The sequence below is a fragment of the Megalobrama amblycephala genome, linkage group LG6 (assembly GCF_018812025.1).
Source record: "Megalobrama amblycephala isolate DHTTF-2021 linkage group LG6, ASM1881202v1, whole genome shotgun sequence".
NCBI classification, from domain to species: Eukaryota; Metazoa; Chordata; class Actinopteri; order Cypriniformes; family Xenocyprididae; genus Megalobrama; species Megalobrama amblycephala.
In genome coordinates this window covers 6720575-6748403 of record NC_063049.1, presented here as the reverse complement: position 1 = coordinate 6748403, position 27829 = coordinate 6720575, and the positions used below count along the sequence as shown (strand labels likewise).

General features: G+C 37.6%; 1 protein-coding gene across 2 annotated transcripts; it reads right to left on the bottom strand.

Moving 5' to 3' along the window:
- Positions 1-28: 28 nt before the first annotated feature.
- Positions 29-20444, bottom strand: bpifcl (BPI fold containing family C, like). 2 transcript variants are annotated; one of them, XM_048192739.1, is made up of 16 exons: positions 20309-20444; positions 19121-19230; positions 14591-14702; positions 14218-14346; positions 7813-7965; positions 7494-7557; positions 7329-7389; positions 6331-6422; positions 5091-5267; positions 4811-4870; positions 3548-3715; positions 3197-3264; positions 2182-2224; positions 2022-2085; positions 1797-1873; positions 29-1681 (listed from the first exon to the last, which is right to left on the bottom strand). In XM_048192739.1, the coding sequence occupies exons 2-16, from the start codon at positions 19215-19217 to the stop codon at positions 1631-1633; spliced, it is 1416 nt and encodes a 471-aa protein (XP_048048696.1). In that variant the 5' UTR covers positions 19218-19230; positions 20309-20444; the 3' UTR covers positions 29-1630. The 2 variants fall into 2 exon arrangements, with proteins under 2 accessions (XP_048048696.1, XP_048048697.1); XM_048192740.1 differs by having other exon boundaries at positions 19121-19227; positions 20309-20389.
- Positions 20445-27829: the final 7385 nt, after the last annotated feature.

The window sequence follows — 27829 nt, the reverse complement described above, 5'->3', positions numbered from 1 at the left end:
AGTGAGTATTCAGAGAAGTAGAAAGATAACACAGATAATGTCTCTTTTTATTTCTAACAGGGCGAGATTAACAGACATTCTTCATGAATGATTCAAGTGATTCCAAAACATCATAGGATGCGGTGAGTATACACAGGTGAATAGTCCTTTCCCCGTTACAGTACAGTTAGAAACATCAGGCTTTATCAAGTCATCAATCAATAAGAGTTAAATAAAACTTTACTGAACAGATAATGAAGATTGATTCCACCAGTAGATAAGTGTCAAAGTAATTCTGTCAAGCCTTTTTGAAGAATTACAGGTGAGTGTGTAACTCTTAACATCGGGCAGGCAAGTAAATACTATGGTGAGAACATCAACAAAGGATACACAGATCTCCAGTTAAGTGTAACAGCAGAGGATCATTGATCATTCAGGACCTCAGGTAAGTATCAAACTTAAACACAGGATTATCTTCCATACAGGTAACTTCTCAAAAGGGTCTAACTCAAACAGTCTCAAATGTTGAATAACTAAGGTAAGAATCAAACAGTCACTTAACTTGATGTCAAACTGAGGTCCTTTTCAAATCCGTACATTCAAAGTAAATCCATAGGTTGAGATCCAGATAATTGTAAGTTTGTTCTTCTTGACTGTTGTTATCGGACTCAAACTGATATGGCATAATTAGCATAGTTAAAGCAGTATTCAGTGTCTCGGGACTCACCGATTTTTGTAAGGGACATTACATTTCCAAAACACACTCTAAGCAGTAGATCAATGACAACAGACTGGGGACGACTGACCAATGAGAGCAGACTGGGCTTTTTGAAAGGCGGGTTTCAAAGAAACCTAAATTAAAACAGCGTTTAGTCAGAGAGTGAAAACAGGAGCTGCAACAATGTAAATTATAAGAAAAATTAGTTTTGTAAACATTAAATCGTGTAAACTTACACTAGCACCCCCCCCTAAACAGATTTTTTGAACCTTTAAATGAGCATGATAAAGGCTCTTTTACACTCCCACAAGGCACTTTGAATACCAAGGTCTGCCCTTTGGTCTGTCCAACACTCCAGCTGTCTTCCAGACTCTTGTTAAAACAGAGATGTCCAATTCTGTTCCTAGAGGGCCACGAGTAAGCTTTTTTCCCATTTGTTGATTAAAATAGTAGTGTTGCTCAGCCCTTTTCTCAGGTAGAGTGTATGATAAGCAGTCTCATGTTGGTTATGATCTGCTGATTTATTGTGAAGCCCCGGCACAACAGGGCTCTAGGACAACATATAGATCAGGCTTCAAAATCTTTGATTTTAGCGATATAGCGAAATAGCATGATATTGGATTGATAATGACACACACACTCTAGCTCATAGATGAAAGACATACTGCCAGCCTTTTCCATACAAGCCAGATTATGCAAATGGACTCCAATGAAGTAATTATGTGCAGAAGAGGTTTTTTTTTTTGCACAGTAGATTATTTTGGATGGATGAATAACATTCTTGTACATGACAGTATGTGGAAAAATAATATGGTCAAATTTGGTCAACTTGTACATATGAACATTACAAGTAATGATTATATAATTCTTACAATGAAAACAATTCAGCAGTTATACAGCTGTTCGTTATTTTGTGCAGTTCATGTTTGGATCTTAGAGGCCTGTCAGGGAGTCCTGGACATCAGTAAAAATCACCACAAAGCCCTGAAAAAAGTCAAACAAATTCAGACTGTACTTTCCACTGTACTTTCCAACAATTTTGCAATATCAAACAAAATCCCAAAATTACGGAACATTAACATTCATTAATTGTACTCACATTTTTTATAAGCAATTGAGAATTGATCAAACTGAGGCCCTGCAGTGTGGGTAAGAGAAAACCAATCTTCAGAGCCGCTAAAATGCAAAGCAGAATAAACAGTTAATGACCAGATAGTTTTCAAACGTTGCTTTACTTGGTTTAAAACATTTTCAAGGTTATGAATACTTAATGGAAAAAGTTTATAATAATTGCAATATTAAAATAATATTAAAATAATTTTACCATTTAGTTTTGGAAGTACAAACATCTTCACTGCTATCACTAACACTCGCTGGAATGAGTCAGTCTGTACATTGAAAGATTACACAAAGATTAGAAAACATCTTATAACGCTGATCTACTGAAGTGAATATTTGACATGAACATCACTGTCTGATCTCACCTTGAAATCACCAATCTCAGATGATCCGAGAGTCAGCGTTAAACTGGATGCAGCATTCAGGGCAAAAGACCATGTAGAGTTTCAGAAAACTTTAAAACATTTTGGGCTTACTTAAAGGATTCATGCATTAAGAAATCTAAATTTTCTTGATATTTTGACATATAAGAGGTCATTGTACTATAAAAACACTGTAAGTTTGAGCTTACAGTCCAGTGAGATTTACTGAAAGCAAGCTGCCAAAGCTCACTGACTCATTTTGTACTTCCTCCTCTTATTAGGAAAAAGGAAAAAAATAGAAATAAGGTTTATCCAGTTACCATGTTAAAATATACTGCATTTTTCTTAATTTTGAGGATGGCATCATTCATCATCCTGAGTTTTTAAATGGACCCTTTTCGCATTTCCGGGGTGCTCAGAAGCGGTAGTTGTCATAGTTTGTTCAACTTTAATAGTGTTGAATGGGAGATAACAGCAAATAGAATTGTTGTATTTCCATTTTCTCCCAATAGCAAAAAAAAAAAAAAAAAAATCTATGATAGTGTTTCCACTAGTTTCCAAAAGGGCTAAATATCAAGAGAATGAATACAGCAGTCAGAAGAGTCTTTGTATTAGAAACGCTACATTTTTTTTTGTCATTTACTGCTGAGCTAATACAACACAAAGCATAGTGTTTTTTTTATTTATATATATATATATATATATATATATATATATATATATATATATAGATAGATAGATAGATAGATATACAGACATCAATGACGTCATGATTTGAAGTCTTAATGGAGACACAATGCTTAAAACTTAATGTTTCAATCAGGGCCAAAAATAGGATAGAAAATGGCTAATCATTTCTAAAATATGAGTGTTTTTGACGTCAAATCATTATAAGTGGACCTCTGGAAACTTTATAAAATAAAATAAAATAAAAAAGCAAGACCTCTAATGAAAACACAACTAAAAATGGAGCTCATTTGACGGTCAATTTAACTGAACAAATATCAATAAAACTCACTTTTTCATTTCGAAAGCTCCAGTCAGGTTTTCTTTGTCAATCAGAGCACTTCCACTGAAGCTACAGTCCTGCAGGTGGAGTGAGAGAGGAAAACTAAAGTTAATTCTAAACTGAATTTCCTTTTCAACAATGGCATATTGATACATTTGGTGAACACGTGGTTTTATATCACCGTTTGTAGTTTCTGTACAGCTTATAACAGGTCTTGCCAACTAGCTTTTTACAACTGTGATATTACCCTTTTCTGTGAAAGTGTGAGAGTTCCTCTTAGCCTGTTTTTGGTTTGTTTGTTTGACAATGTTTCTGTGTGTTATTTGGTGTGTCATTAGTCTATCCAAACACAAAACTCACCACATCCAGAGTAAAGAGAGGCACCAGTGCCCCATCAGGTTTAACAGCGGAGAACTTTGCTGCAGCCGGTACATGAACGTCTATCACTCCTGAACTGAAGGAGAATAGTGGCGTCTCACTGGCGTATAACAGCACCTGCATCTCCATGTTGGGATATAATGTGCTTAGCTGAACAAATAATTTGTAAAGAAAGTTCATTATTCATCTGGACAACTACTTGATTTTACCTGAAAACTATAAAACATGGAACAGACACAATTCAGACATAAAGACATGAGATTCATGACTGGTTTTATATCAGTAAACAGTCATATTCTCTAGTTATTTATTGATTGGTATTTGATGTATCCAAAATGGTCAATGTTTATGATGATGTCTTTATTATTATTTTTTTATTAATTATTCTTTATGGATTATTATTATTTTACATGTTATTGGTTTCCTTAATCATTTGCATATTTTTTCACTATATGCTCCGATATGTTTGAATATTTCCAGATGTAATATCTTTAGCGTCTCTTCTGTGCTGTAAGATCGAGTGGCTGTATGTTCCAGTAGAATTAATTATGTATCAAAATATGTCTGTTTCCATCTCCGCAAGACATGAGATAATGCAATATTCTCTTAAAGGTGTCAAAACATCACCTTCTGTTATCTATTCTCAGCTCTCTTTGACATTTGACCAGTCACTCTCACCTAGCCGTTACACCAACTATGACATAATGGATCAGTCTGTTTGACCTTTTCTTATTAGACCAAAACAAGTTTATGAGGGTGTACGTTTCCTGTATATATAGTCTTTGCTCTTCTTTTTCTCTTCACTTTCTTTCTTTTTGCTCTTAGCTTCTCCTTCTGCTTCTGCTTCTCCTTTCATTCTGCAAATATCTTCTTTTGTTCTTTACTTTTTACTTTCTACTTTTTGCCTCTCTTCTGCTTCTTCTACTCTTTCTGCTTCTGCTTCATCTATTCTACCTCTCCTTCACTTCTGCAAAGATCTTCTTTCGTTCTTCCTTTATACTGTGATCTTCACTCTTTATCTGTTAGATACAATACTCTGGATTTTATTAAACTACTATTTACTTGATTAATTTGTTTGTCTCTATAATTTTTACTTAATAAATATATTATTCCTTATTTAAATTTAATCTCTGACATAATCATTGCTGGACAGTCTGGATCTCATTGGATCAGTTTGTGCATCAGTATTAAACATAAAATATTTATCTTTTTATTTTCGTTACAACATGACATGTACATTCTGACCTGTGGAATGAAGGCTCCAAACTGGCTGGTGTTCAGATGGATTGGAGAACTCTTCGGTATCTGTGATTGACACATTAAATGAGACGGCTAAATGAGTGATTTAATAGTTAAAACTAAATTTTAAATAGTAAGAGGGCATGATTCCTTGTAGGTAAATAATGAGTGTAAGATACACAACTCTTCCAACACAAATTCTGTATAGTTTCATTGGATATGCTAATTTTATTTAATTTATTAATATTATTATTATTTTTATGAGAGCTCATTTGTATTTCCTCACCATGTCATCTCTGATGTTGATTTGGAGAACTCCAGACCTGAGGAATGCATAAGCTGCCGAATTTACCAAAAACTCAGAGGCAGCCAGTGAAAGCATGGAGTTTTCTGCATACTGCACGTCAAACACGCTTGCAGAGAAAGGTGGTTCAGATGGAGAACTGCGGCTGTAAAACTCACCCTGTCACAGGAACAACAACCAAACGTCATCTGAATATATTCAGAAAGAGAAACCTAATAATAGTTGTATCTCAGAGATGTCCAATCCTGCTCCTGGAGGGTCAATTTCCGGCAGAGTTTAGCTCCAACACTCCTGCCTGGAAGTTTCTAGTCATCCTGAAGACATTGATTAGTTGGTTCAGGTGTGTTTAATTTGGGCTAGAGCTAAACTCTGCTGGGAAGGCCCAGGATTAGACACTCCTGTTGTAACTGTATGAATCTGATTAATGCCAATAAATATTAAAGGTGCTCTAAGTGATCCTAGGTGGAGTAACTTCCTGTTGACGTTCGAAGTGTTGTCAAACAAAACAGAGGCTAGATAGACCCTCCCTCCTCCTCCTCCTCCCCCTCCCCTCCGTGCTTCCTGAAACAGTCATGAACGCGCATTTAAAATCATTCTTGTCGGTTATTGGCACCAGTTTGTTTTTATTGCCGTTTTCGGAGCTTGTGGCGACTACAGAGACCGCGTTTTTTTTTACAGTATGTTCAGGGGACAGACAGCTAGCGGATAGTGAGGAGATGTTTGCTGTATGTGACAAAAAATGTTTTGGCCTAAAAACGCGTGACATCGCTTAGAGCACCTTTAAGCCAGGCATTCACTGTGTGATCTGTTCATCCAAATTTGAACCGATTTCTGAGTTGTATGACTCTTTTTTTGAGTCGGGACAAATTTCAGTTTTGTCATGCAGGGTACAGGGGAAAACGAGAGCCTTTCCCGACCAGCAACCAGATGGTCAGATGAATTTCTGAATGTCCAAAATTTTGGTCGGCCCTCTTGAGGGTATTGCACTGTTGAAACAAGGATACGAACCGTTTCCCCTAAACTCACTGCACCTCCAACAAAACAAATTACACCATGGTGACACCAATATCAAGTCGGATCATATAGATCGTGAGCTTTGGCTTTACATCGCATGCGATTTACTTGTAAAGTGAGAGCTGGTATTTAACAAAAACATTACTGAAATTGTACAGTGTATGCCCAGCTTCAGTCATTATTATAAATACTGAATTAAAGTCCTTACCTTAATGTCTAATTCAAAGCTTTGGTCTGTCACAGCCGGGGAGGATGTGAGAGGGATGCTCAGATATATATACTGACCCACAGGTACATTAACTAGAAAGAAATCATTTGAGCTTGATTACTGTTCATCTAATGAAGTGGAATGTAATGTGTGCTGTAGTGCCGAAGTAGTTTTCCAAGGATTTTGTATTTACAATGACGTCAACGACATTAATGTCATTTAGTAGCAATAGCTAAATAATACAGCCAAAATAACCCTCAGTAGGGTGAGTCTCACAAAAATGTTCACATCAAATTCAAAGAAAATTAGGCCTATTTTATGATTTTTAAATAACAATCACATTTACCATATTTATGAAAATAATGCCACAATGCAAAATATATTATTGGTCATAAAATCATTTTCTTTATGCATAATGTTTTTTAGTCTGTTTTAAAGCTGCAGTCCACGATTTTTCCTCTTTGTTGCCATCTCTGTTTGAAACCTGCAATTGCAGTCATATGCGGAACAGTTATCTGTACGTGCGTTGTGCCTCGGCACGGCTCAGCGCGGATGAATCTAATGCTTGCTGTCAGTCACCGCACAGGACCTTTTTGGATTACACTCCGCCATCAAAATTATAAGTTTAATTATTTAAGCTGCTGTTTGAAAAGGCTATAAATGATCCGCTACCAGCAGCATCCTCACGTGATAAAACAGACTAGCCTGGACTCCTTCCTTTCTGTTTACGGACGTGACGTAATGACGCACAGAGGAACTGCTGCATGCTCAAATTTCCCGCGGAAATCCACCATGTCACTCTTATTATAAAACATTATTACAAGCTTACCGTTGTGAATCGAGCTAAGATAATGAGATAGTTTTGAACACTGGCTGGTTATGTACTTGCTCAAAAATTGATTTTGGATAATTTTTAACCAAAAAAAGTTACGGACTGCAGCTTTAATCTATATGACCTATTTATAATGCATAATTTTGTGACATTTCTATGCCAGTACCAGGTATTTCCTGCAGTTTGATCTCCAATTCATTGATTGCTTGTTGAGTTGCTGGGCAAATCTAAAAATATGAAAAATAAAAACAACAATACAAGATATGAGCAGCAGATAAGCAGCAGATAATAGTGTTGGTTATTATTATTATTATTATTATTTATGACAAACCTGCTCACGTATCATGTCTGAAATTTTTCCACTGAAAGAACTTACAAATGGCTGAAAAATAAAGCTGCAGCAAAACAGATAGAAGCATAAGTGATTCTTACTTCTTGAGGTTGATGGGGAAATTGTTCCGTTCTGTATAGTGTTCTTTTAATACCTTCATTTCATTTTAAGAGTCAAAAACAATCAAAAATATAACTCTGTGACTATCATAAGCAGCTCCATTAGCGGTAGTCATAAGAGATATTCACAAGTGTTGCATGTTATCTTCAGGTAACATTTCACATCTTAGTCTTTTATGCTTTGTTAATGCTGGTCTTACCTAGCACCTCCGTGGAACTGAATGTCCACATCTCCTATGTCAGCACTACAGGAAACAGTGGTGATGGAGAGACGGCCAGCATCATCTCCTAACTGCAGGAGGGTGTAGATTTGGACATTGTACACAGCCAGATCAAATGAGCCATCATCATGGCTGCAATCATAGAACAAAAGACAATCTTATTATCTTATAAACAATCAAGTTATTTATATTACAAATGTCTTGTTTAATACACTTTCTTTGATATGATGCTATCTTGAGGGATCTTTCCCATTCCCCTTTGGCAAATTATACTATCATGGACCTTAAGCTTGAGCTCCTGCCATAGATTCTTAATAGGATTTAGACCCACAGACAGCAACCAACTTTCATAATGGCCCAACAGCTCCGGGACACTTGCTGCAAATGGCTGATGGCCCAGACAATCAACGTTAATTATTATGCTTTCCCTCTCTTCCCTTTCTCTCTCTCACGCTATCCCTATTCCCAGTTTGCAGAGAAATGTGTCCCCTCGAACCTCACAGCGGGGAAGAGGTGGTCTGGCCTCAGTTAAAGTTCATGACTTCAACAGTGTGTGCCATCAAAGCAGTGTTCATTTAAAAATAATGAAAACTAAGAAAAACAAGTTTATTGACAACCTTTTTCTCCATGACTGAGACTAGACGATGACAGACTGCTTTGACACAATCTGCATTGTAAAAAGCGCTATATAAATAAAGGTGACTTGACTTGACTTAACTTGACAGACGACACCAACGTCATTAAATGATAACTGTGACTATATCAACACATTCAATATCATTGACGGAAAAAGACAAGACTGAAATGTGGCTAAAAACTCAAAACTTGACCAAAATCACACTTTGTTTTGTCGAAAAGAGAAGACAAAACATTACAGACTGTTTTTTCGAGCTTTCATGTTTACAGTTGCCAAATTTCAAGAATTTAAACCCCCAATCAGGACTTCAGCGATCTTCATTCGAGATTTTCTACTTAAACTACAGTGTCATTCAGTCGGTCTATATCGCGCTGCTCGTTTGCTTGACTAAATCTGACCAAAGTGTAGGCTGATATCCAGCAGTGGCCCTCAAACTGCAGTATGCAAACAAAATACTAAGTTTTGCCATTCATTTAATTTTACTCCAACTGAAAATTAAATTAAATTAAATCTGAGCATGTATTTCTAGCAGGTAAAATGCTGTAAATACATGACATTCAATCAAATTACCTCATCTTTCACAGTCAAAACTGCATCCACACAAGCCAGCAAATTGTACTACATTAGTGCTGTTCTCGACAATATACCTTTGTAAAAGTGGGAATTTAGCACTTACAAAATTGTTTTTTATTATTTTTATTATTGTTTTTAATGTTGATCATTATTATACGAGTAAGAATACAATGTTTCATGAATTCAAATGTGATATTGATTTTATACAACACTTCAACAAACAGAAGGGTAATATTAAGTGATGTAGATTTTTGCTCTATTTTTCTAACGAAAGCCACAGCAGAATGTATTCAGTTACGTACGTAACCTCAGTTCCCTGAGATACGTAACAAGTACTGCGTATGGGGAACGAATACAATCACGCCGTGCCATGGGAGGGAACGACTGAACCTATCTTGGGCACCGGAGGGGCCCAGGGGATAAGTAGGGAGGCAAAAGCCACCATACCCTCATGGTTACACATGCTAAGAGGGAGCTGGCTCCCATGAGATAACAGCACGACCGTAGAGGCCATCAAATTATGCTGAAAGGACCCGAGCATGCAACACCGGAAGTTAAGTTATAACCTGACAAACCAGCCGGCCGCCTCACAGATGTCTTTAATGAACACCACTAAACCAGGCCAACGAGGAGGCCATACCTCTAGTGGAGTGGGCTCATACTGGGGCAATCCCGGCCCATAGAGGAGTAATAAAGAGTGATAGCGTCCATAATCCAACGCGAGTCTTTGTTTTGTGACCGGAAGCCCCTTGGTGCAGGCGCCAAAGCACACAATGAGCTGGTCCGACTGCCGAAAAGGCGCGGGTCGCTCAATGTAAGTCCTCAATGCCCTAATGAGGCAGAGGAAGTCCAGCTCACACTTGTTCCCTGAGGGAGGTAGCAGGGTAATTACCTGCGCTCTGAACGGAGTTGAGAGCACCTTAGGAAATTAGCCATGCCTGGGTTCCAGGATGACCTTAGAGTAATTAAGCCCAAATTCGAGGCAAGCAGGGCTCAGGGTGAGGGCCTGCAGATCGCCTACATGCTTTACCGGTGCTAGAGCCAATAGCAGAGCAGTCTTAAGTGATAGGGGTCAAAGATCAGCTGACCACAGCAGTTCAAAGGGAGGGCCTTTGAGCGCTCTGAGGACCGATGCTGGTTCCTCCAGAGTGGGGCCACCAGGCGAACTTTTGTGTTTGTCTTCCTTGATTCGTCTGATGACCTGAGGGATCAGAGCGAAAAGCATAGAGGAGGAGGCTGGGCAGATTGGGCAGTGAGAGTTGTATTCTGAGGCGAAGAGGTCGACCTCTGCCTTCCCAAAGATCTCCCAGATTCTGAGAACCGTCCGGGGGTGCAGGAAAAGTGAGACCGGAAGTGCTCACTAAGTCCTGTTCACTTGGCCTTGTAACCTTTTGTTTTCATCTCAGTAGAGTGGGAAAAACAGAGGAAAACAAGGGAAGAAGACGCTTTCTAGAAAAAGCGTTCCTTGAACGCAGCAAGGTGAGTCAAGTCCTCAATGAATGCAGCTTGTGGGGGCTGAGCCAGTAAGCGACACGCACAGAGGTCCAGCGTAATCACAAACATTAGAGAGCATATGTCACGTTCAGCTGATTGAGAGCGTTCATCCTCAATGAACGCGTCCTGCAGGGGCGGGGCCGGCAAGCAACCAGCTGAGCGGCTGGGCATTTTTAAAATTCCCGGAAAAACATGCTCTCGCAATCTCATAGTGAGAGCGCTCACTCTTAATGAACGTGGCTTGCAGGGCGAAACCGGCAAGCGATGCGCTGAGAAAATCGGCAAACACCACAGAAATATGCTCTCTCAGATGAATATATATTAAGAGTTGGGGGAGAGCGTCATGTCATACTCAGCTGAGCGGTGTCAGAAGTGAGACCGCTCTTCCTCTGAACGTGGCTTGCAAGGGCAGAAGCCAGCAAGCGACACGAACAGAGTTCCAGCATAATCACAAACGTTAGAGAGCATGTCATAGTGAGAACGCTCATTCTCAATGAACGCGGTTTACGGGGCCGAAACCGGCAAGCAACGCGCTGAGAAAAATCGGCAAACACAGCAGAAAAATGCTCTTTCAGATTGAATATACATCATGAGTCCCACCTAATCTGAAATACTATGGCGAAATGCTCGCTTATATAGCCAGACACCCCGCCCATTCTGGCGGGCTTTGGCACGCTGCATCACCATAGGCTCGCGCAGCTCTGCCGTGCCATCATTGGTTAAAATTGCGCTATTGAAAAAGGCTTCAGTATCGAGGAAAAAAGGAGTTTTTCCTCATACGCAGTATGAGTGAAGTATCGAAAGGGAACTGCAGCACACAAGCTGTGTTTCGTGAATGAATCTGTGGCTTTGAACGAATCATCAATTCATACACCCATTCATACAGCTGCTTGCTTTGATACCGAAAGAATGAATATAAACTCCTAAAAACAGTGACTTACCCCCACCTACTGCCGGTTTTAATATAAGACTCGCAGAAGGGTGTTAAATCCCTCAGGGAGTATGACACTCTAAAAAGTCTAAGAACCACTGAACTAAGGAAAGAGGATATGTAGAATTGCACAAGTGCTACTGCTAAGAGTGCAATGTCAATACAGCCAAATAGCAACCAAAATTAATGTTGGTAACTGCAGTTTGACTAAAAGTAATGACTGAAAGTCAAAGCAAAAATCCAATGACTTTTTGTTGACTAAAACTATGAAAGTTGTATTTATAAAAAGTGACTAAGACTAATCAGCTTTTTCGTCTGAAGATGAAGATTAAGACGCTGTTAGGGGCGTTTACAGTTTGCATAGATCGCCTCAGCACATTATCTTATGAATAGAGCGCTCTGCGCGTGGGCGGGCACACATTAAAGATAATTAGGTAAGACAGGAGAAACAGTACCTCTCTTTACTTTTATACTGATTATATAAAGGGAGAATATTTTTTTTTAGAATTTATTTGTTTCGTTTAAAAGTAGACACTTAAAGCTTTGCAAAGACATATCTCTCATGTCCATGTAGCATGTATAAGCCGTCTATTTTAGTTACTTTTAGTGACGTTTTAGAATGATGTTTGCAGAGACGGAGATGGCAGGACAGCACACCCTGTATATTTTATTTATTTTTAAAAAGCACAAAGTTTTATTTTGATTGTGAGTGTACACAAAAAAAAGAAGACATTCTATAGTTTCATTTGATATATTACTTATGTCTCTATGATAAAAAATGACGGAGTATTTTAAGTCTGTTTTGCTGCAATGTGAAAAAAAAACTGCAAAACGCGCCGGCGCGTTTTTAGACCTCAGAGTGTTAAGACTAAATCAAAAATGGCTGTCAAAATTAACACTGCATCAAAGTACCGCAGGAGCAATTCGCGAACATTTGGTTACTGTCGTAGCAGTTTCTGCAGGGCGGCTGCACGAGCTCTGATGACGACAGCTCATCTGTGCGTCTCATATTTATTCTGACACATTCAGTTCCGCTAATGCTCACAAAACCGTGGTTTTTATTAAAAACTCTATTCATGTAACATTAATGCAGTTAAATGTTTTCATCAATAGCTGTAGGTTTATTGGCATCAATGAGTCTGTGACTCCCAGCCTGAGATTGTGTCCCAGATGGCATTAAATAATTTGTGAATATTTGTGGCTTAAGTAGCTGGAAAATTGACTGTACTGAAAACTGACCCAGGCAGGGTTATTATAGTTAACTAACAAAAACTAAAACTATTAAAACATTTATGCTAATCAAAATAAACCTGAAATATAAGAAAATATAAATATTAGTTGAAAAACTTGAACAAAAAATTTGAAATGTTGCCTTGTCAATATCATTTTAGGTTTTTTTTTTTGCTGACCTTCAACCGACACGATCATTATCCTTTCATTAGCCGAGAATATTAAATTAAATTAGATTGGATAAGTGTCTGTGACCCATTAAAAATACAGCAACAACAAAATCCCAGGGCTTTAGTTTTAGCCTACATGCACAAATAGCAGCATAAACAACAGAACATGAGGATTTATCATCATCACACACCTACAGTGCTTCTGTGAACGGAGAAAAAATCAGGATAAAATCATATAAAAGGAATAAGCCTATGCCTATTCATGGAATATATTTCACTTAAATAATTAACATATTAACAAAATGAAAGAAAAAAAAACTGTGACAAGTAATAGACTAAGCTATATCTATATGCTGTTTCAGTTCATTTTTGAGAAGCAATTCACGGAAAGGAAACCGAGACGGCAGAAAATTGATTTTGTTTTCTTTATTTTACAAGCAATGTTTTGATTTTATTGAGAGTGTACAAAAATAATAAGCCTATAGTTAACCTTTCACATATTCGAATGGTGTTTCTCTTAGGACTATAAATGTCAGAGTACTTTAGGTTGTTTCCACTTTTAAGAAAACGCGCCGGCGCCTCACGCACACACACAACATAACCTCAGTTCTAGTAACTTGACATTGCAGTCTGTTCATTGTTAAAATAAAATACAGTCAACCAAATATATAAAAAGTTACACTGCTCATTTTAAATAGTCTGTGTACAATCAAAGCGTTTAAAGGGGTCATGAACTGCATTGTTTTATTGTTTTATAATGTTTCCTGGGGTGCATTTAAAATGTTAGTGTGCTTTTTACATCCAAAATTGTCATAATTCAGAAATAAAAGCCATTTTTCTACCCTGATTTTAGCCTCTGATTTGAATGCTCTGTTTTAAGGGGCGGGTCTGCTGTAAGACTTTAGTGTAAACGCCCACTACTGTGATTGGCTAACATTTTTCCATTTGAAATAGCTAAGTATTACTCTCTCGAAAACTTTTAACTCATTTTTAATGTTACAGCTCTCAAGGTTAACTAATCATGAAAAGTGCTGCGTTACATTTAGATCTATGGCATTATATTTGGCTGCAGTGATGAACATTGTAGTCAATCACAGACATGTTGTTGAGCTCATGAAAGCATGATCTCGTTATTGCAACTCAATTTCTGCATACTAATGTCACTAACAGTGCAAACGCATTGTAACTAAGATTTCTGATCACCCTTGTTGGGGTTTATTAAAGACCAAAGAGGCATCAGTGTGTGTTCATGGTCCTTGTCATATAAGAATATGAAATTGTACAGTAAGATTTATAGAAAAAGATTTATCTGTTTCCAAAATCACCTCAGGTAAAACTGGTGCACTTACATGATGCCAAACTGTGTTGCCCAGCTGCCTGTGACGCCTAATGAGAGTTGACTGACTGTCACAGATACACCTGTTCCCTGTACAAACACCAGTGATGGGTCTGGCATGCTGCACTCCACAACCTGCATGCTGGAAAGACAAAAACACATCTGTTTACCATTTATGGAATATATTCACGTTAATGCATTCAATTTTTTTTGCTAAATTATTACTTTTTGCATTCAAGCTAAAATAACAGTTTATTACATGTGATGCATATAAGCACTACTGACTAAATGTCATGTATTTGTGCTTAAATAAATGCATTTAGTATCTGTGACAACTCTAAGAACATTTTAATTAGTTTGTTGGGTTTGATTGTCAGTGTACTGACTTTGATAAGTCGTAGTCTACAGTCCCGATCCAGATGTCTATCCCACCCCGGACCTCTGGGATTGCAGTACTCTTCAGTTCACTTTGTATCCGGACAGACATCATCTGAGACACTGAACACACACAGAAACAGATACAACAACATATATCACCTCTTTAGTATCATCATGATCAAAATATACCAGATTTCATGTATTTTAAAGGGTTAATCCACCAATGGCAAAATGGGTTTTTAATAAAACTGTGCTGCCTATGCAGGAGAAATGTGATTTGATTCATTCATTTATTTATTTATAAAATCTGTGTTACATGACTAGAGAAAACAGAAAAAGGGGCTTTGGATTTTTTTTTCTTTCTAAAAAGGGCCCTTTTGCCAAAACTTCAACACCCATAATGCACTGGGCTGAATCCAACTGTCCTTGAACTGGGATACAAAAATTTGTAGTTTTTACAAAAGTCCTGGATCTATCAAAAGACTCTTTTAACATCATTGTTCATTCACACACACTACTGGCATTTGTAACAAAAAAATTGCTGAAGTTACCCTTTAAGTACTCAAACAAAATAAAATTAAATATTTGAGGGTTTATATTGCAGATATATTCTGTTATCTTTCAATAAATATCCATCGAGCAAGAGGAAATATACAGAGGCTATTTTTGATAAATGCTATTAAATTCCTGCTTATTCAAAACAATGAATACAAAACAATGGGGCTAATGAACAAGAGTATAAAGTTTTTATTAACTTTATGAAGCAGGGTGGGGCTGAGAGCTTGGGATTGGAGGCAAGTCTGGTGGAGAGACATCTGCACGACCCATGGAGGAGCTCCAGAAGGATATACTACATTTTATGTTGCTGTTTTATGGTGCTTATATGCTGCATTTGGCCGCTTGTTGTTTATGTATATTTTATGTTTAAAGTTATGTTTAAAGTTACGTTTAAAGTCCACCTCTATCTTCCATGAACCTGAAATGTATTACTCATACACAGGGATGGGCAACTTCGGTCCTGGAGGGCCACTGTCCTAGAGAGTCCAACCCTGATAAAAACTCACCTGCCTGACTCACCAGCTTTCTAGTAATCCTGAGGCCCTTGATTAGCTTGATTTATTATTTAATTCTTTATTTGACAGGGACAATGGATAGTATAAAAACTGCCCCAGAATTAGCTACAAAGCTAAATTTCATCTGCTACATTACTGTGCGTTCGCTCGTGGCTGGTATGAGATACTTGTTGAACACTGCAGTACACTAGATCGATATTAGGCAAGGCAAGGCAATTTTATTTGTATAGCACATTTCATACACAATGGTAATTCAAAGTGCTTTACATAAAGAAGAAGAATAAAAATAGAACATAAGGAATAAAAATAACAGTAAAAACTAGGATATCATTTATAAAAGCTGGATGACTTGTGTTGTTAAATGGCATGCAATTAATTTGAAAATATATTGAAAATGCTATATTTCTGTTAATACAAATAAAGCTCTTTCTGGTTATGCTTTGTTAGCCACTTGACTATAGTGTTGTCTCTGAGGTACAAACATGTTACTTGCAGCAAATCAAGAAAATGTCTCAGGTTACATATGTAACCATGGTTCCCTGAGAACAGGGAACGAGACACTGCGTTTGACATGCTTTGGGGAACGCCTCCTCATGAACTGGTGTCTGAAAACAATGATCAAATCACGACAATCCTATTGGCCAGCGACAGCCTATGACGTCATCATTGCGTGACCAGGAAGTATATAAGGAGCGCCTAGAGAAGCAATCAGTACCTTATCGTCTGAAGGTACTGTTCAGCAGGCAGCCCTGAAGCATGGCTAGGAAACGCTCGTTCCCTGTTCTCAGGAAACCATGGTTACATACGTAACCTGAGACGTTCCCTTTCGAAAGGGAACTCAACACCCAGACAGCAACGTAGTGTGGCCCAGATCCGGCCCACATCTGGTACATGTGGTTTACACACGGACTAGATGTGGGCCGGTTCTGGCCCGACACTATGTTGCTGTCAGGGTACTGTGTTTGACACGCTTTAGGGAACGATATACCAACGCCGCCATGCTTGAGGGGAGTGCATGTCAAAAATGGCTAGACAAACATCAGAAGTAGCAGCTTCAACTGAAGTGCCAGAATAGCACTTCCTCCTACGGGTCATACATAGGATGTGAGTGACAGCATTCCTTATGGCCAACAGTCCAAGCTATAAGCCTCAAAGAGGCCTTCCAGTCACTTTTCAGGGGAACGTACTCGACCCCGATTGCCACCAGGGAGGCCAACCTGGTCTTACAGAAACCTAGTCTTGGCCAACAACCTGTCTGATCACAGAGTCTCAATTCACATTCTTCAGAGAAGATATCCAGTAGGCAGACCGCTTCTAGCAGACCGCCTAAACCCTTGTTCTAGCCTAGGCCAGCTATAGCTGTGGGCCTATAAGGCCAACACATAAGCATAGATCTGCCTGGGGCTAAGAAACAACAGCCTCTACCAACAACTCTCAACTGAGAGGAGGCAAACTCTGAGAAGACTATATTTCTACAATAAAGCTCAGAGGAGCAGAGCTCAACCCAAGCACACAATGTCAGGTGGCCTGTAAAGCCGACGCTGAACATATATCTATCTGAAGTTAGTGATAACTAATCTTAAAACTCTAGCATTTACCAGAGGAGAAAGCTAATTTACCACAAGGTGGCTAACAGTTAAAGCCCACATCTGAATACATATGAATGGTAGCTTCTGTGTCTTCAGTGAATTCTGCAAAGAATGAAGCCAACACATCCATAAAGGGGACTAACAAAGTACTACCCTTAATAATATATCTTTCCAGCCAACCTAATGGAACTTCAGGGCCCTTAAACCGCATCCTATACAGGAAACCAAGGTTTTTATAAATATAAAGAGACCTGCCAAGCCAATTTCAGCAGGTCCAACTGATATGCTTACAAACCGACATTGTGTGTAAAGCAATACCTGCCTGACCTGCTGCCGCGTATGGAGCGTTGAAGCCTGCCTATATTACGAGATAGTTGCACCCATTTCGTCAGTAGGAGGCATCGACACGTACCCATACTCACTCCATCAACAGCTGCAGTCTGGCAGAGGCGCGTTCCATAATCTCAAACAGCTGTATATACGCGGGGGCAGGGTGGCTTTAAGGATTCAGAAGGCTCACCATCTTCATCCTCAACAGCCATCTCCTGCTCTCTTGTTTGGCTTACAACAAGAAGAGCAACTGCTGCTGAATCTAACGATGTCAAAGACAACACATCATCATAATCACACAGCTCTCTCCCGTCAGCCATCAAAGGTCGCGGGGAATTTCACCCCTTCAACTCTACAACAAGCTCCAGCTGAAAACCCCTTGATCTAGTCTCTACTCTGCCTCAGCAAGAGTAAGACCTGAACCGTTAGGTGCAGCTGCCAGTCCTTCTCCTCTCGAGGAAAAGACAAGAGAAGGGTGGAGCATTTTACAAGTAAAACACACTCACAATAACAGATCCCACAAGAACTGCCTGTACATGCTCTTTTGTTCTCATAAAAGACAATGTCATAAGTTATGTGTGTGATCAGATGTCAACACTATGGGACACGATGCACACACTTCCTGAAATGTTTGTCAGACATAATTTGTCTCACCTTAATACCAATTTGATATAACTTGCTTTCAAACAAAACAGTCCCTGAAGACGAAAAGATACTGACTGCTTCTCTAGGCGCTACTTATATACTTCGGGTCACGCAATAATGACGTCATAGGCTGTCGCCAGCCAATAGGATTGTCGTAATTTGATAATTGTTTTCAGACACCGGTTCATGAGGAGGCGTTCCCCAAAGCATGTGAAGCGCAGTGTTGAGTTCCCTTTCGAAAGGGAACAAGAGATTCAAACAATAAGACTGTGTTGAACTATAACAATGATTAGTCATTAAAGGATCAAAACAGTTGCTCACCTGTCTAATAAAACACATAACATATCAAAGCGTCTTTGGTGTTTCCATGGTTTCTAAACTGGTAAAACCGGAAATCGAGTGTAACACTAACAGGTGACGCAATGACAAGGCCATTACACTGGTTAAAATAGCTGATTTCTCTGGATTTAAACATTGTTTGGAACATTTGGGTTAAACAAAGTACACAATTCAACAAAATATATAACATTGTATTGATGTTTTAATCAAAAAATCTTACATATTGTGCCTTTAAGCCCAGTTCATAATGCCAGTGACTGTCACTGCATGTCACCAGTGGCTGCTGTTTAGGTCGCTATATAATGGGCGTTCCTACTACTCGTTGCCTACTAATATATAATTAACTTTCATGGATGTCATTCTGTTTTGGTGATATGAAATAAGTTGTTTTTGGAGGGAAAAGTTTATATATGAAAGGAATCTGTGCATAAAAGTATAATATATTACAGAAACAATGCTGGAAACAGTCAGTTTCCTGACAGGTGGCTGTCATGTCAAACTGAAACTCTCAATGAAGAATGTTGTTAGATGTCATTTCAGATCAATGCAGTGAAGAACTTACCGCCTCCGAGACCCTTCTCTGATAGAAGAGTTTTTAGTGCAGGATAATCTGCATGTGTGTATGTTAATATCATCAGGAAATAAATGACCAGCTGCATCCTTCAACTCCTGCTGTGTAAGACAAAATATATTACACATGAGATTCTCTATTTTAATTTCTGTTAAGTCATTTGATTGGTATTTACACTGCAAATTATGATTAAAAAGTATCACAGTTAGAATGTCAATGTATTCTAATTACTAATTGTACATTTAGTTCAAATGTTGGTGTTAATTCTCAGACACACACACAGACACAATGAAATTGACATCACTTCAATTGTACTATGATAAAAGAATCAGATTTTTTATCTTTATTTAAATGGCTCCAGCAGCAGATGACAAATCTTAGATGTCTTTAGACATCTTTAATGCACACATTTGTCAGTATGTGTGTTCCCTGTAAATGGAACCCTTGACCTTTGCTTGGATATATTGTAGTGTATTTTATTTTCGCATTCAACAAATGATCTGCTTTATCAGAAGATCATATCAAATGACACTGTAGATGTAAATCAAGACTCATTTTAATCATGATCCTTTTGTTCAGCTGCATTAAAGTCACTTCCTCAAATTATAGAGAACTGATACAAAGACCAAAACACAGTTGCTTATTTGAGGACCCTGCTCAGAGACAAGCACACAACACACACAACACACACACACACACATACATATATATATATATAGCTGTGTTTATAACCACAGGCATTATTTGTTTAGTTTTACTGTTAGTTGGTCTGCATTCCATGCATGACAGATGTTTGATTTGTTCACTTTCTGACATTGTGAACTGTAATCTGTATGCTGAGCACAGCAATGATTTCAAATAAAGACAGCACATCTGTATTGATTGGGAAGATGCTTTTATCCAAAGTGACTAACTGTGATTGTAAGTTTTACATTTGACAATGTATATTTCTTGGCAATCAAACCCCAGACTTTGGCACTCAATTCTACCAGTTGAGCTTCAACATATTTATGTTTGGTATGTATATATTTATAACCAACATGAATCCCTTGCAGGAAAAAAGATTGTATAAAGAATATTAAATATTTGATAAACATTTTCTTATGAATATATTAATTTATGCATAGATTTATTTTTTATAATGTTCAAATTTGAACATGTGAAATTGTAAGAACGTACCTCAAATCGTACAGCACAGCAGGTGTCTGAAGGGAAAGTTGGTTGTTTCTGTGAGAGTGTTTCCTCAAAAGCTGCTTCAAAAGAACATTATTCACAGAGGAGGGGCGAGAGTTCAGTTCCTGCTTTGGGTGTCTTTAAATATTAAAGGATAATTACTTGGGCTGTCAATTAAAAAAAAAAAAAAAAGTATTAACTAATCTTAATCTTTCTAAATTCATAACAAGAATTATGTTGTCATCAAAAGAAAAGCTTTAAGTTTAAGTCTAAGGTTAGTTTTCCCCTTAAATCCTCCTTCTAAATTGACTGCAAATGCACAAATTGAAGCTGATTTAAAAAAAAAAAAAAAAAAAAATATCCCTGTCTTTGTCACTTTTTTCAACCCTAATTATTTTGCATCCCTGTCCACCAAAATCCCTACCAGTGCTGGGTATGTTACTCTAAAAAAGCAATTAATTACTAGCTAGTAATTACATCTTAAACAGTGTAATTTGACTACAGTTACATCAAAAGTAAATGTAATCCTTTACGTTTTCAAGGGAAAAGTAATTAAATTACAGTAATTGATTACTTAGCAATGCAACCCAACACTGATCCCAACCCAATGCACTCCTGGCATTGGCACTGCCGTATAAAAATCTGCAGAATAATGACAGGACAAACTGTTTTGTGCATCTAAATTATACAGTCCTCAGTAGACTACATAGATCAGCTGGGACATGAAATTTGCAACATTTGGTAGGCCTAAGAATAAAAGAAGGTAGCTGTATGCTGTTGCAATACAATATAGTCACATTCTAACATTGCTCTCCCACATATATTCTGACTATGCTTATTTCCATTGTTGGTATAAGTAGCAGAGTGTGGGGACAGACAAGAAACAGCATTTGCCAACAAGGTTGCTTATTTGCAGCCAAGAATAACAGACAACCAAGATGAATTTATATCAAACTGTGAAATATTTAGTAAATTCTTGCATAATCTCCTAAAATTAAAAATGATCTATAAAAAGTTCTCTTCCATTCTTGTGTGAACTGATTGCTGGTTTTCATGTTGTGTAGCAGGTTCTTCTACCTCAGAATGTGAACGGCTTCATGGCACACAGCCATAAGGGGAAGTTTAGGGACTTTTACAGTGAATGGTTTGAACCTGTTTCCTACTGTGGGTTTTTGTTTGTTTAGTTTTTGTTTTGAATTGAATTCATGAGATATCGCTCTGAATTGGGGGTGGGTGTCATGATGTAGATCTGAAAGTATATGTTGACTGGTGGGATCCAGTAATAAAGAGCTTGAAAACACAGTAATGCATTAATTTATGGGGCTTCCCTGGATGATTGCCTAAATTGGCTTTAGGATGGTCCAGCACTGTTTTCAGTGTTGATTCATTTAAGTAACTCAAATATGCCCACATGACATTTTAAATGTCTGTTTCTAGTTAACAAATTTGTCTAATATATAGTGCTAAAAATACATTGTAAATCATTGCCATCTCTTGTCATGATGCTATTTCAAGATAAAAAAAAAAAAAAAAAAAAATTATCCTTTGTTTTGAGTTGAGCATGCTTAAACCATAATAATGGTGCCAATGACAAAAAAAGTTAAACATCTGAAAAATAATCAAATGATAAACAACTGAAAGTGAAAGAAATACAAATCGACATGAATAAAAAAGGCAGACCACTGCTGACAGTCTGTCAAAGGATACAAGTCATAACATGAGGAAGAAACAAAATCACAGAGTAAAAACATGCACAGCTAATCTACTTTCTACTTTTATTTGATTTTTTTTTTTAAAATTATACCTTTGAGGTGCTGTGTTTCTATGTTCATAAGTAAATAATTTCATTTTATTCATATATTTTCAGTCTACCGATTTCTTGATTTTTAATGGTGTTTTAACTTCTGTCAATAATATCACTTTTTCTTTATGATTTTGTTGCATCAACTAAATAGGCCATTTTTGTACACTTATGTGCAGTTGATCAATCACCTGAAATACACACCTTGTGTTTTGATGAAACTTTTACACCACTGGGACGCATTTTCATGATCTCACCTATAGGCCCCACAGACAATTTGACCATGATTGAAAATAACTGTTTAAAAGAAATTTTTCATTTAAAAACCCAATTTAATCATCTCTACACTGGTTACCTATTAAGTTACGTATCAATTATTAAGTATTGCCCTACAATCCTTCACGCTCTTTAAAGGGTTAGTTCACCCAAAAAATGAAAATAATGTCATTTATTACTCACCCTCATGTCGTTCTACACCCATAAGACCTTCGTTCATCTTTGGAGCACAAATTAAGATATTTTTGATGAAATCCTATAGTAGATTTATTATTTGACCTCACTATTCAGGGAATAGACAGTCTAAAGTGGACAACACACAAATTACTATCAATTAAGTGGGAAAAACAACAAAGACTGTGATTTGAGCAAATCACAGCACCTAATTTAAAAGCCAGCTGTTACGGCCCATAACAAAATTATATCTAGCTCATTTAATTTTATAAAATTAACAACGGTTAAAGACTGAACATATAAATCAATCACAGATAACTTGATGCTGCTTAAGACTTTGATTCACACCTTCCTTTAATCCAACAACAACAAAAACAACTGAAACAGCAAATAACACAAACTGATAATTCACAAAATATGTTTACAAAATTATATTAATGATATTAAAAACAAAGAAAAAAAACAGTAAACAGAAACAGCCTGACTACACCTGTTCTCATGAGCAGATCTTACCTTAACTCTCAATGGTCTTCTGGGCCTCTGCTTCCCTCGCTGAACTTACTAGATAACCTAAAACCTGAACTGAAAACAAATCCACTACCCGTTGCTGATAAAAGATGACAATGAAGAACATTAGATATAAAATTATTTTAAAAGATCAACGAAAGCACAAAAGTCCAAATAAATCTATAATGAAAGATGCAGGCTGGCAGAGTAGGTGTAAAGGTGTATCATGGCTTGTTGACCAAAAGAAACGGCTCACTCTCTCTGGCCTGAGGCATGCCAGTCCCTTGGTCTCTGGTCTGTGTTATTTTGTCCAGTTTTGTCTCCTCCTTCCAAACACCATGATGGCCGGATTTACACCACTCTGCGCTTGCAACCACCCTGCAGAAGGCACATGGATCTGACTTTGACCGGGAACGAGCCACTGTACCTGGCCTGGGGAAGGAGGTCAAGCATGGAGGTCTGACCGAACCCCCTTCACTCATGAATTGTGAAAAGCAGCCATGAAACTGTATTTTACATTGTGTTCATTAGAATGCGGTTCCATCATTAATGAATAACTACACAGGAACAAATGAGTAACTACTCCTAACTAACAGTATTCTAAAGAGAAACTCTACTCACAGAAAACAGAGTTCCATTGTGAATTTGTTCCTCATATTTTCGTCTTGTTGACAAAAAAATGTTTTGATAAACAAACTTGCCTTTCCAGATAAACATCTGACAGAGATTTTTTCACTGGAGTTAAACTTGTTGACAGTCACTGTTTTCTCTAGTTTCTCTGTGTTTGTATTTCCGTGATGTTCATTTAGTTTATTTCCTTGATTCAATAATGTAGCAGAACAGAATATAATTCTGACATTGAACCAGGTATTATGCTGCTATTCATAAAACGATAAAAACCAACTGGCCAGTAACAAGCCAATATTATGGGGCTTGGCAAGTGATCATTTTGAGTCCTGTTTGCTAGAATCAGAGGACTGGTTTTATTAAGGTTTAATGTACTGCATCATAAAGTGATCCCAATGATTAAAGAGTGAAATTAGTAAGGCAGAGACTATTTGCACTAAGTGAGAATAGCAGTATTTTCAATAACACTTTACAATACTGGTGCAATAAATATGCATTAATTCATGCTTAACTAATGCACAGATAATCATGTGTTAATGTATGACTCATGAAGAACTAAACCATTAATTAATGATTACTGCATCAGCAACTAATAAAGTTTCTATATGATTAATAGATTAAGTAATATATGAATTGTTATTAATTAAATGTCATAAAGTTTTAATTCCTTAATAACATATTTTATTAACTAATAATTAATACATTAATTACCACAATTAGTCAAAGCCATGTATTCCAACTTCCAGTTGTCTGCTTTAATTAATCATTAACTAATGATTTGCAAATGTATCATTATGTTATGACTTTACTTGTTGTGGCACATGACTATTAATTAATTAAGTAACATATCATTTATGGGTTTTTGAAAAGTTGCACACACAGTGAGTGTAATGTCAGAGAATGTGTTTGAAGGATGGGTAAGTTGAGCTGCACACAAATATCAGCACACCAGAATCTGAACTGCTGACCACCGTTACACCATGCGTGACCATTATCGAGTCATGCCGCAACAGCTCTCTACACTAAACATGACAGACCATTGTCCATTTGTCCTTCATAACAGAAGCTACGTAAGAGCTTGGATTATGTCACAAATAGAATGTGGCATCAGTTTACTATCAGGTTTTGTTGTGTTGCATCCAGTGTAGTATCACTGACTATAATCATCAGTTCATTGCTTTTGTCTGGTCTAGACCCAGTGTTACGAAATAGCAGTGCTCGGCTACATCCTAGACCTCAAGCTTAACCTTCATATGCCATGAACTATGAGGTACTGGATGCGGCAGTTCATCTGGCACAGTGGAATCCCGGTTGTTGATGGCTTTCCTTCTTAATCTCAATCAGACAGTGGTGGGTGGAGTTAAGCCCTATTCGGACGGGATTAGTTTTACATGATGAGGTGGGGTAAAGTAATTATTACCAGAGCTTCTCAGTGATTTTAGTCCTGTTCGAATGTGCCATCTCAGTAATCATTACGGACAATGTCAGTAAAGATTATGGCGACTTTTACCTTCTGTAAAAAGGTCCGGAAAAATGACCTCAGGTAATACTAATCCCAACCGAATAGACCCGCTGTAAATATGTGTGGTAAAATTCCATCATTTCCTGTTTAAAAGTAGTTTTCTGCGCATTTTTCAAGCATGGAAGCACTTGAAGAAACATTAATTTGTGTTGTAGGTCGTGGGACAAGTCTGTGACAAACCTCAAATATTTTCCATACCATTCAGAGCAAAAAGAAGATCGAAGCAATTGTCAGAGGAACAAAACTAATTTTGGCTTTAGCTAAGTGCCTATTACCATCATAATCCAATCAGAATTTAATTAATAAATCGGACCTAACTGTTATTTATAGTTTATATATTTAGATTATATGTGTTTGCGCACATGGTATCAGGCAGCAACCAACATGTTCTCCAACCAAAACGACCATATAGGTCGTTTGTCACTTCCCTGAAATATGACTCATAGGAGCGTTTACTAAAGTGGCGCCCCTATCGACAACAGGACACTTTCATTTTAATGCGTGAAATATGACCCATAGGAGCATTTGCTTTCATTTTAATGCATTGTTCCCTTTTATCTGCATCATATTTCAGGTTTTGCGTAGCTCAGCTGGTAGAGCATTGCAATAACAATATGCAATCATGTGATCATGCGATTGTGGGTTCGCTCCCAGGGAACACATGTGCTCATAAAGTGTAAATGCACTATAAATCACTAAGGGTAGGTTTAGGGGTGGGGTGGGTGTAGTCATTAATAAAATTAAATTTTTGTAAATGGAAATAGGAAAAATGGTGTAAAAAGTGCACGCATTGCATTTAAATGAACACGCATTTTGATTGGTAATGACAGTCATACGTCATTTCATGACGACAGACGTCACACGACACGGTCATTATTTTTATGCCCACTAGAGGACGCATGACTTCAAAACGTAAATATAGGTCGTAATATGGTGCTTAAAAAATGACCTATAGGGTCGTTTTTTTTGGAGGACAGTCTGGAATCAACGTATACACACATGACGACATGGAGGTGACAGCAGTGTGTAAATCGAGTTACCCCTCCCGCTTCTGCTAGTTTTACTAAGATGTCTTGTCCCGTGCGAATTGGCCAATTAATATTACAGATGTCCTGAGGTAAAATTACATTACTCCACCTCCCTATGTAAAACTAATCCCGTCCGAATAGGGCTTTAGTGTAAATAGCCTCTGCCTGTCACGTAAGGCACAGAGACAAGAGAGTAAGATCCAAGTGCAGCTTTAATGGGGTAATCCAATAAACATAATCCAGGCAGGCGAGGGTCAAAGTCCACAGAACAGTCCATACAAAATAAAGCAAAACACAAACGGAAGCAGGTGACATGAAATGAAACCGCGATAACAAAAGCAAAAACAAACCAAGTATAAATAGACAGACACTGATGAGCAAACACAAAACAGCTGGTTGCAATGACAGGATAATGAGTCCGGGAAGTGTGTTATGGGAAATGAAGTCCAATCGGTGAAACAAGAGTCCGGGTTGGAGTGCCCTCTAGTGGCCGATTAGGGCACTCTCACTAGTAATCATGACACTGCCAACAAGGTGGGTTATTTGCATTTAATGTAAATAGACACTCTGAAATAGTAATTATGATCCAAATCCATAAATAACCAAACACATTTTTACAGTATTTTTTTGATTGCTTGCACACACAAAGCGGTACTTGAGGCACACATTAAGTGAAACCAGTAACACATATGTATAATCTTTAGTCTGCAAAACTGCAAGCACATTATCTACTTTAAACTTAAGTTATAACTGTATAACAAACTTTTTGCAAATCACTAATGATGCAGAAAAGTTAGTTCATGCATTCATGACGTCTAGATTACTGTAATGCATTACTAGATGGTTGTCCTGCTTCCTCAATAAACAAACTACAGTTGGTCCAAAATGCAGCTGCTAGAGTTCTTACCAGGTCAAGACAGTATGATCATATAACACCATTTTTATCATCTCTACACTGGTTACCCATTAAGTTCAATATTATTTACAAAGTATCGCTACTTACTTTTAAGGCCCTAAATGGTTTAGCTCCTGTGTATTTAACTGATCTTCTATCGCCCTACTATAATGCTCCTTAAAGTCACAAAAGCTGGACTTTTGGTTGTACCTAGGATTTTTGCCTTTGTCTCCTAAACTCTGGAATAGCCTTCCTGATAATGTTCAGGGCTCAGAGACACTCTCCCAGTTTAAATCTAGATTAAAGATGCATCTCTGTTACCAAGCTTTCACATAATGCATCTAAAACTTAGTGGCAGAAATATTGCAATATAATACTAGTTGTTATAGTATAACTAAGGCGTCAAACAAATTGACGCCAATTTTTGTCAATGCTCAAGAATATGAAACCAACACAAACCATATTTTTCTAAAGCTGGACCGCCAAGATTTGATGTGCTGATTGCTCATTGATGTACCAAACGTGGCTTCTTGAGCCAGCATAATAGTATCTATGGTGATGACAGAGAGTGTGCTGTATTAAGGTACCATTCTCTATTCCACAGTCGGTTCGTAGTCTCATAGGCGTTGTACACATCTAATGAAGCCTACTCAATTTTTAGTAGGCTCACAAATAAGTCACAGGACATGTCTCGAAT